This window comes from Anarrhichthys ocellatus, unplaced genomic scaffold (genome assembly GCF_004355925.1).
Source record: "Anarrhichthys ocellatus isolate YVR2014 unplaced genomic scaffold, GSC_Weel_1.0 scaffold13, whole genome shotgun sequence".
In the NCBI taxonomy this organism is placed as follows: domain Eukaryota; kingdom Metazoa; phylum Chordata; class Actinopteri; order Perciformes; family Anarhichadidae; genus Anarrhichthys; species Anarrhichthys ocellatus.
In genome coordinates, this window is record NW_022280043.1 from 7,843,745 (window position 1) to 7,855,307 (window position 11,563).

Consider the following 11,563-nt stretch of genomic DNA (forward strand, 5'->3'; position numbering starts at 1 on the left):
AGTTTATGTTTACAGCGAAAATGTTTATGATCCCTTCTGCCAAAAAAATTAATTTCTCATCATCCCTATCTGAGAGCCACGATAATGAGCTCAGGAAGGTTTAAACTTTGAAAAACAATGAGAAGCCACAGCAGAGGTTATCATGTCTGTGCATTGCACCTGCTTGATTACCGGGGTCACCGGGAAAGAAAGGCTCCAGCGAATGAAAAATGTAAGATCATTTCAATTGGTGACGGGGAGAAGCCTTTGATAGGCGGATATATGGCTAGATAAATAGACTGATGGATGAATTGATGAATAATACACTAACAGACTTCATAAGTGAGATTGATCCTTCTCAGCTCAATGCTTCTCATACTTACCTTGATGTGAAAGTGCAGGTATGGCCATTCTGAATCAGAGCACATCACCGGCTCTCTCCAGGGAACCCTGCTCTTCAGTGTAAAAAGACTAGCTGAAATATTCAGCATTAACTCCACTTGAAGCCAATGTCACTGGTTCTCCCTTCTACAGCTGGCTTGCAGCACAGACACACACACAAACACTCCTGCGTTAGCATACTAATGCCTGTGTTCTAAACACCTTTCCATCATTCCTCTGATGAAATCTCCAGGCGCACACCAATCCACAGTTTGAGTTGTTTGTTTGGAGTTTATTATTCACTTGTTAATGAAACGCAAATGCACACAGCATCTTGAAGTGAAGTGTGGCATGCTGTCACATGAATACCCAGAATAGAGACATCAAAACTGTAAAATCTCCAATGGCAACTTATCACTTTGAAAAACAAAAGGGTATTGAAATTCTGCAAAACAAAGAGGCATGGTGAATAATTTTTAGCCCTGGTTTAAAATGAACAGGCATTTTCTAGGATGGCAATGATCCGGGCTCAAATATCTCAACAACTGTTGGATGGACGGCACTTACATTTTATACAGACAACTGGCTTTCCCTCCAGCGCCATCATGAGGTTGACATTTGTGGTTTTAAGTGTAATATCTCGATAACTTTTGGATAAACTGCCCTGAAATACGATGCAGACATTCATTCCTCTAGCGCCACCATCAGGTCAAAATTTAAATTTTTCAAGCACTTTGGTTTACGACCACAATAGCTGCAAAACTAATTACTTTACTGCATAGACTGTATATAAGGAATGGGCCAAGTTATTGTGACATCACCCATTGGTTTGTGGATTTATTTGGTCATCGCCATCTTGGATTACGGCCGTCACCATGTTGACACTTTTTGCAACCGGTGAACGAAAGTTACCATATTTGGAATGCGGAGGAGTGACGTAGAGATGATGTATACGGCTCTGGTAGCGGCAGCGACCTTTCAATCACACTAAGCCCGTTTTAAAGCATACTCGGCTTTATGGTCTATTTTACTCTAAATCGGACCATGTTGGACTAAATGAACATCATGCTGTCGTGAAGAAGACTTGAAACTAGCGATTGAGACCATAAACTCATGTTTACAATGTTTACTGAGGTAATAAATCAAGTGAGAAGTAGGGTAGTTTTCTAATAGAGTCCATACAATCAGACTACTTTTTGCAACTAGAGGAGTCGCCACCTGCTGGTCAGTAGAGAGAATGCAAGTTTTAAGACACTTCCGTATTGGCTTCACTCGGCAGAACCGGAGGTTGCCGCCTGCTTTACTGACAACCAACAGCTGTACTCTGTGTAGTGCTGATTAGCAAAACAATATATGCCTGCTCAACATCCGCATGTTAGCATTGTCATAATGTTCATGTTAGCAGGCTGATATTAGCATGTAGCTCACAGTGGAGCTAGCATGACTATGGATGTCTCCTTTTAGTGGTTTGTGACACTATCTCTATACTCCTTACGCACAGGTTAACTGTATGAACAATCAGATGTGATCACACCCAGGAACCTCTGGACTGTATTTACACATTATAGAAGGAATTTCTTCTGAAAATCTAGATCATGTTTAAAACAAGCAACTTTGTTTTCCCTACCAAATAAGTTCTTAAGTGTATGTTTTTTTGTATGCCATGCACATCTTGTGGTATCTCATGACCCCTTGTCTCAACAATTAAGTTAAAACTAAAACTAAAAATCCCAAGTTGTAAAAAACGTTACAAATCTTTTAAGAGAAAAATATCAATGAATCAATATTTTATCATAAAAGAAATAGGAAGGTGAGACAGGAAAGCAAAACCTCAAAATTAAACCTCATATTCACGTTCCTCCTGAAGTAACTCACGTCATGTTGAATTTAGTGAAGAATCACATTCAGCACATATCAGTCCACTATAACTGCACAGTATAATTTTTGCTTTGCTTGTGCAGTTTGTAATTCTTTTGAACGATGAAAAGCAATTGACATATTTTTTTTTATATGGGGGTAATTGTAAAGACTTAATCATACAGTGGCTGCTAAAATGGTTGCTGTGATTAGGCTCCACTTGAGGTATCGGACATTACAAGGTCTGTGCTCAGCAATCGAGGTCTGCTCTCTGTCTTTGGTGTTCTTTCTTTTTTGTTTTTTTAACCCAGCTCTATTTTGTTTCTACAAATACAGCTTGTGGTTAACAAGTTGCCATGTTGAAGTGTTGATTTGAAATGCTTTTTTTCTGTAAGGAGGGTTTGTGCTCTTCCAAGGCTGAAGCAATTTACCACAACACACACCTGATTACAAATGAGAGAGGCATGTGGGAATATTGTAGCAGAGTGACTTGTTTCGGCCATTGAGACTTTAATTAATGTCATTATGTTTTCCACAGTTTTCTGATTGGGGGACATGCACAATGTACATATATTATTGACTCCATGTAATAGTGTCATTTCCCTCTTTCAGATCATATTTATTTTTCCCCGCATGTTTGCTTACGGAAATTAAAAAACGAGGCAATTAAACGCTTCAGTAAACAAGTATGATAGAAATGAATAGTAGACTAACCATATGAGCACAGTCTGTAACAGGATGTATAGATTTGACGACTCTAACAGCAGCATGTTGGTATTTGCATTAATTTGCTAGTCTCCTCTAATGGTACCGGCACTATGTTTAACTGAAATCCATAAAATCCGTCATTTTAGGAGCTGCAGGACGACAAAGCTAAGGAGGGCCGGCGATTGTTTTTAGGTAAAGAACGCCCTTGAGTCTCCAAGGCATTAAGGAATTAGATCTTTCTCCATTTAGATGACCTCATAGTTATGGCCAGCACTCCTAAGCAGGCCATGCTTTACACCTGCAGCCTCACCTGGAAGGGATCTCCCCATCCTCCAGCCAGGAGACATTATACCAAGCTGGAGGTGGAGCTGAACTCTGCTCTACTGCAATTCAGAGGCAGCCAAAACTCAAATGCATAAGCTGTTTGTAACACATGGTCCATCCAACCATACCATCCCTTTTGAATTCTTCATACATTATCACTGTTAGTGGCAGATATACATTTGGTATGTGTTTATGCTCATTGATGTTGTTACTGTTGTTGTTTTTAAGGGAATCAGTCCATCAGAGCAGCTTCCAGTGCAGGTCTTTCAACAGCATTGACATTTCCTGTCGGCACAAATAAGACATTGCTCAATGAAGCTGTGGTGGTTCCTGGAGTAGTTTTCCGCTGTATTTGCAGTAATGTCTCCTTTCACCACAAGGATGCTGGCCAATTAAAAACTGAAAATCTGTGGTATTCAGCAAAACCAAATGACTGTTAACTGCTGTGCAGCAGCCTACAGTATGGAGGACTGAACTTCCTCTGAAAAGTTTAGGGGTTAGCTTCCAGATGGTCGACAGATCTGTTTAAATTCGCCATAGGGGAGGATGGGACTCCTGCTGCAATAAAATTACACTTGTCGCATATGACACGTAAGCATACTATGCAGCTATTGTTAAGGAAAACTTGACTGACTAGATCTAATCTTTACTATGCATGATTAATACTTGGTCAATGTTTTATAAATGTTTGATTACCTTAAATTAATCTTGTTTAAACAGTACTTTTGTGTGCTTCACGACTTACATTGTACTTTTATACTCGTGCTACACATTTGTGACCTGTACTACAAAACTTTGACCAGGAACTTAGAATGTGCATCACAACTATATTTTCATTGGAAAATTCTGTTTTCAAGTTCATTCCCCTGTCACGCAGTAAAACGCAGTGCGGTGCCAAGTCTAGATGCAGAAAGGGCAGGTGGGTGCTGACAGAGACGGTTGCACAGACACCATGAACAGAGGGAAGGAGCCAAGACCTGCCAAGCACACACAGACACCAGCAAGTCCCCAAATGACACAACATATGGAGTACAGCTCAAAAAGCCCTCCACCCTTCTCCACCCGCCGTCATTGCATCCTCTTTTTCCTGCCACACAGCAGCTCTGTGAAAAACAGGCACTGAAGCTGCGATAGCAAGTGGAGAATTTGAATATCTATTTTTGTAACAGTGGCAACCATGTTAGGCATTCTCAGAAGACATGCTAAATCGTAGTCCCCCTGCTGAAAACATCTAATTCTGTATAATAAGTGAATCACTGAAGCTTGTTAGACAATAACATTCTCCCTGCAGTATCAAAAGCCTGCAATGGGATACCTGAATACTGAATTCTTGTGAAGACAGAGAGTGCTGGTATTTGTGATGCATATTTCTCTTGATACGATCAATTAAATCGATGCGTTGCCCTCTACAACTGCTGCCCACCTCTCATTAATGAGGCAGAGGCCAATTACAGCCCAGACCACCTTCATTAAAGGCACACCCCTTGTCGGCAGGCCAAAAAAGGAGACAGCGGAAAGAGTGCTTGACCTTGCCTTTATACCACTTCACTTTCCTCAGCAAAAAAAATAAATAAAATACAAAAACTTTCCAGCCTTTCTTTGCCAGCGAATGAAATATTTCTCAGCTTTTCAGAGAGATAGAGATGATGGAGGAATGAAGGCATGGCAGTAATCTCAAGCATCAGCCATCCCAGCTCTCTGTCTATGTCGGTTTTCTCTTTTCCTTTCTAGGCTTCATCCCCCCCCCCCCTTTGCCGACCTTTCACTCACTGTGCCACTTTGTGTATGGCTCCATTACAAAAGCCTCTCGAAACATTACAACCTACCACACCAGCAGCATGGCTATGACTGCAGGGCTTGTCCAGATGTGCAGTGGATCAGACCGGCGTTACCAGCAGGCCCCACACCCACAGACATTTAGGAGATTCACAGGATGTCACAGTCAGCAAACGCATGCTCCCGGCTTCCCAGTTGTGGGGCATTCAAAGCTGATCGAGGTTCAAGTAACTTTCATCCCGCTGACTCGCTCACAGGAGTTAATCACCTCTTCTGCAAAACCGAATAAAAGGGAATTCATCTCTTAACTTTGCCTGAACCTTAATCTGGTTTTAACAGATGGCGCATTATATAATGATGATATTGTTTTGTGATGGCAATTGATGAATTCAGTGCCAAGACATGACACCACTATGGCCACTTACAGTATTCATCACAAATGCTTGTCACCATCTGTCATCCCCCACAAACGCAGTGATGAAATGGCTGATGGAGAACATGGAAACAGTAAAGTTGAGTGCTGGACCATGTTAACCAGGGTTCCAGTGTACATCATCCATTTCAATGGCGACTACACTACAAATCAGCGTCGTTGGGCACTGAATAAGAGTGTAACCTTTCTATGTTTGGCTGTGTTTTGTCATTTGCATATTCATTGAGTTGATCATTTGAGTATACATTTGAAGGAAACAAAAATGACTTGTCAAGGTCTTTAAAACAAACAGTGAAAATGAATATAAAATGAAAACCTGAAGTGGTATAGGAAGGGAAACTAATTTGAGGAAGGGAAACTGAAATGAACGTGCTACTGCTACAACTTCTGCCTTATTTGTTATTAATCTTGTTTTTTTATCATTAATGCAGTTGTGAAAATAACGAGAGACGTTATATTTATGAAAACAATATGAAGCTCAGATACCTAGTTGAATTCTGCCCTGAAGGAAAAGTAGAAGGTGTAGACAGTATACCTTGAATACTTATAGTATGTGTAGTTGGAAAACATACAGAATGTGAAGACAATAAGCCGTGATAAAATGCAATAATAGTTTTTAATGGAAGAATGTATGCATATACCTAATTTACCAGACTAGAACCATACAGGAGAGTTGTATTTTGGCACATGCTGATTTGCTCTAGTTCAGCTTGTCAGAATTTGCTGCTGAGCATCATTGAAAGTTAGGGTGACGTCTTTGCTTGGATAGCAAAAACACTGCGAGGAAGACACCACTGTTTTTTCATCATTACTCTCTTTCCTTGACTAGCTTGCTCGGGTTTCTCGGCCTCTGTAGAACCAGACAGAGCTAATTAATCCCTGACACTGAGCTGCGTGCGGGGAGATGGTTTGGGACAGCACCATGCAAAGAGGAATCCACCACATCCAAATGAGGCCTGACAGGCGACTGTGTCCCCAATGCAAGCCACTGCATGCGTGCTGGAACTAGCCACAAGGGGTATTTGTTCAAGATATCACAAAAAATATTTGCTGACTGCTCTTTTTCCTAATTGGTAAGTTATTTAAAGGAACCATCCTGGTGGTGTCATTGTTAATTACACGTTAGGCCTGACAGCATCTTGTTGTCTCTTTTTCTTTTCTTGATATGGAAATCCTAGAGAGAGGGACAGATTGCAAGCAACAGTCTATGCTCGGTTAGTTAAAGAATGAGGAGACAGGCTCCAAAAAAGTTCAATTAATTATTGTCTCAAATTGCAGGCTCAGCATGCCTGGTGCAGGCAAGCCTCTATAATGAAAGTTGTGAACAGGAGATGAATTGGAACGCTTTCTAATTTGGTAATGTGGAAACAAATGCTTTGCTTCCTCTTCTACACAATCTTTATTTTTTTTTAGATATTTCACTCAGTGTGTATTTCGACCATTTCTTTCTCACAGAAACTGTTGCTCTTTGTGTGTATATGTGTCTCTGTTCCTCCGCTCCTTTCCCTCACTCCCTCTGCTGATTGATATTCGTGCTGTGGAGGCAGCCTGAGCCCTAGAGCTCAAAGAGTTCAGTATCTGTTGTCCACAGTGGTGAGAGGGAGAAAGTGGAAGCGGCAATAAAATAATAGAAATGTTAGAGTTGAGAATCCTGAAATTCACTAAATTCCAGTGTGTTCATCTGCTTATTGATCATTTCCATGAGAATCAAGGTTGCCAGAATCCTGTACTCTTGTCAATCTGAACCATGAGGTTGCAAGCAGTAACAAGAGAACAATAAAAACTGGTAATACTGTTTCAAGCTACAATCCTCACTGTAAATATTTAGTACATACAACCTTACCGGATGAATTTCATCAAACAGTATTGTGTCACTTTTATGTCACATTACAGCCTCAATAGTGTGCTTTGTCTCTGTTATTCAGGCTCTTGATCTTATACAGTTGCAGTCTCGTGATGGTACGTGGGACCAATGTTCAACTGGGTTCCCACCTATAAATTATTATGAATATAAATAACAAATTTATGTGGATGTAGATTTATGGAGGCTTTATTGTCTTGGATATTTTTAAAATCCTGCTTTAAGAGTAATGTATGCACTTTGCCTTTAGCTGTTTTTGTCAACAATAAAATTCACCGTAGCACTTTAAAATAGCAAATAAAATGTTTGTAAATCCCGGGTACCAATTCTCTTGTGGTCTGCAACTTCAGTTTCAGGTTCCTGGAGATAAAACTAACGCGTAAGACAAATGCACAAAAACATAAAGATTGGACGGCTGCGTAAACTCTCACTCTTTATCTCTCTCTCGGCTCGTACATACAAACACACACACACATACGCCCACACACAACCACTGGAAAAGACACTCAGGCAAATATTGTTTTTACTGATATGCGGATTGGGTTTAAGAGCGGAACGCTGAGCATTTCAATCTAAACAGTAAACACTCTTAATTGGATTGTGTGCTTATGTGCTTTGATGTGAATCCTCTAAGGACTGTACATGATTAGGCCTAATTGATTTTGATACATATTTACACGAGTTTAGAGAATTAGTCCAAAACAAATGCGAATGGTTTCATCATGAATCTAATGGCACATTACGTGCCGTGCTTCGGATTGAAACGGCCATTACCGGACCATCGTATCGTTGCAGTGTCAAGAGTTCACTGGTCACTTGGCAGTACGCTGAGGCGGCTGTGTCTCTGTCAACATCCTGTGGACCTCCCCCGCTCATCGCAAATGAGGCCCAGGGGGGACGATGTGAGCCGAGCGAGGGCGTTGGTCGTCACCCCGAGGTTGAGAGGTGGAGCAATGATCCTCTGTTGCCGACCTCATATAGCAACACCCGCCTCCAAAGGCTGCGTGTCAATCGATTCAACCTCGGCCACATGGGATATATAGGTCTGCTGTAGTGTTCCGAGAAATGTCGGCCAGCTCCAAGCAAAGTACAGTCACATTGCTGATGGACACGCCACTGCCGCCGCCAGTGTTTATCAGACAGTTTGAATGTGTGGGGCTGTGTGTTTATCAGGACTGTGCACTGTTTGGAAGTCAAATAGCAAACTTCAAGAGTCCACCCTAAACAACAGATGTCCTTCCAGGTGTAGGAGCAGAGGATTGCGTCTGTTGGTTGATGCCACTTTTTGGCAGGGTGAGACTGTGGTTGGGGAAATAACAGGAGCTCCTTGACCAAGCGGGCATTCACATCTTTGGTCTCACGTCACCTGTAATTTAAATTCCATTACTTGCCGTGCCACACTTCAAAGAAAGCTCAGGCCTATTAATTACCAAAGTATGGGATCAGGGTAAAGGTGAATGTGCAATTACAGAATTAAATCAAGTCTCCGTTTACCTTGTCAGTCCTGACAGAAATAATTTGAGTGAATTATTAAATGCTTCCACCACTCTCTGCTGCTTCATTGTTGGCTCAGGCATACCCAGCTGCAAGAATACAAGCTATGCTCCTTTCTCTTTCAAAGCAAAGCGATCGTGGTTTTTACTGCAATTAGTCATGAATTGTAACTGTACATGTTTATGATAAACAAAATTTAAAAAAAACACCCACTGTTACTGCTTTACCTTTGCTTCCAAATGCTTTCTGTGTTCCTTGAACCCTTTGATAAAAGAGGTCAAGCTTAATGAGATCATTTTAAATTTGTGGTGGTTATGGTAATGGTAAATGTGATATCATTATCAGGGTTTTAGGCCTAGTAAATTAGAAGTTGTAATTAGCTACCTGTTCAGGTAATTTAAATTTCTGAGGTGATGTTGTTAATTATGCTGCAGAATAGATAATATCGGCTTTTACTCACACCTATAGACATGTCTTTTTTCTTTTTTCTTTTCCTCTGCAGAGATTACAAAATTGCACCGAACCATAAATATTGGCATGACTCATCCCTGCTCACATGGACATGTTTACAACTGTTTCACGAAAAGGAAAAATAACAGAAAAAAATGTCTTGTTTTTGTCAAATTCTGCTTCAAGCAAGCATTTTAACTAATTGCCTGTAATGAAGCAATTTGCCAGTGGTTGACTGGATTCAGTGGTTGAGGTTTGGTCTCTATGACTACCAGCTGTCTGTAATTACTAAATCAAGCCAGAGTGAGGTTTTGGGCAGTCAGAGTGGCTACAAAAGAAGTCAGGAGTGGAAAGTGTTTGCAGTAATTGCGTTGCTGGGGAGTTTATGCAGACATGACTGCAGGGATGTGTGTGCCACTGGTGTTTTTTCTCAGGTAATTTAAAACTTGATGTGTCCTGTGGTTGGAAAAAGAACAACAACCATTGCTGCTCAGTGCTGTGCTGTTTGTCTTTCAGTGTTTGTTGTCTTTTGCAGCGCTGTTGTGCTTCACTCTGTGTCAGCTGGAGGTGTGTATTGTGCCAAAACAGCCAGAGGTATGTAGTGTGCTTCGATTGATGTTCCTACGTTCTTATAATTACCCATTAGCGGGTATATTTGACATTTCAGAACGATGAAACGGCACACACAGAATAAATACGTTTTATCAATACTTCTGCATGTTGTTCTGTTGCAGCTCGTGCAGCTGCCCTGGGTTTGGATTATCCTGGAGTCCATGGAGCCCCTTATCTCTCTGGACCAGCTCGGCGTGGGATGCAGCCCAGCATGATGCCGTTCAGACCTCAACCTTACAAGAAACTTGATGAGACTGAACCTAACATGGCCTCCCACAAACAAAGTCAACAACACATGCGATCCCTAGATGACAGAATACATAAACAAACGCACTCCAGGACTTGGCATGGCACTCGCAGTCCAGTTCAAAGTGAATACGCCACCGCCCGAGTGCTCAGCCTTCCCAGAGGACGCTCCGTTTTTAACCGCAAGTCCAATTTTGAGGAGGTCAAGCATGTTGCCCGTCCAACTCTAGCTGAATCCCCGGGCCGGCCTAACCTTGTGAATTGGGATCCCCGAGGTCGCAACAAGCCGCTCTCGTTTGTCCACAACGAGCACGGCAGTGTTGTTGACGAGTCTGTCCCAAATAGACATGACATGTCTCTGAGTGGGCTGCCCCAAAGCAGGGGTCACGGCGCTTACCCGAGCGCTCTAACTGGATATGGCCGGGTAAGAGCGGTTCCTGTCCTCCGTTCATCTGGCTTCACCAACAGAGCGATGTCTAGCCGAAACCCTGCTGTCGGTAGACCAGAATGGATGGGATTCTCTGGCCGTCTTGCTCATCCCCTGTAGAGGTGCCTCTACAGGGGATGTCAAACGGGTTCTTTTTTTTTTTTTTCAAGGTAACCCTGTTCCGAGACGTCTGATAAAAAGCAAAACCAGTTAGAATATGTCAGTGAGCTAAAGGCTCTGACACAGAGCTTGGCTGTCTTGTCAAATGGTGTTCCTGTGAGGAGTTGTTAAAGTTAACAGGCAAGCATTTTGTGAAGGTTGAAGAATGTGATTTCAGAATGTATTTGTGGTTTTATTGAAAATAAAACAATGTCCAACTTATCTGTGTACAAGCTCCTGCGTTGTTGCTTCCTCACCTGTAACTCTAAAACCAGATTCTCTCTTGAATACAAAATTACCAACGGTTGTATTTCTCAGTGCCTCTTTCCACCCACCCCATCATAAATGTGTCGCTGAGGTCTGGCTGTTACCAGACTGCCATCTGTTGGTTCTAATGGGTAGTTCTCCCTCTGGCTCACATTGTTGAGCACAGGTGCTGCTTAACAGAAGGTCAGCTTTTGACAAATCCCCTAATCTGTTTACAATCTCCTGTTTGCAAGTACTACGAGCGGTTATGCTTATTCGTCCAAATAATCTTGGTCTTTCAATGCTGTCATGTTTCACTGGTTGTCTGGCATTTTAAATGGAGACAATGAGGTATTAAAATGCAGCCTTGGATTTAGAACTTGTGTAACTGTCTCAGCAGATATTGAATATTTTTCCTTTCAGTCATTCTTTTACCAAAGGCGAGCAGGACCTAGAACCGGGTGTACTTTCTAGTCGAGCTTAATTGAAGAAACCCTTCATATGTCAACCCCTTCGCTTTGATTCCTAACTGAAATACATTTTGAGAGAGTGTGAATGGTTGTTGGGTAAGGGTTATTCAGTGATGGACCCATAAATCAATCAATCAGGA

General features: G+C 41.7%; 1 protein-coding gene across 1 annotated transcript; it reads left to right on the forward strand.

Annotated features, from left to right (window-relative positions):
- The first annotated feature begins 9,606 nt into the window (after positions 1-9,606).
- Positions 9,607-10,946, forward strand: LOC116386338 (uncharacterized). Its single transcript, XM_031852442.1, has 3 exons — positions 9,607-9,697; positions 9,799-9,857; positions 9,998-10,946. Exons 1-3 carry the CDS (start codon positions 9,657-9,659, stop codon positions 10,666-10,668), a joined length of 771 nt encoding a protein of 256 aa, XP_031708302.1. The 5' UTR covers positions 9,607-9,656; the 3' UTR covers positions 10,669-10,946.
- The last annotated feature ends 617 nt before the right edge of the window (positions 10,947-11,563 follow it).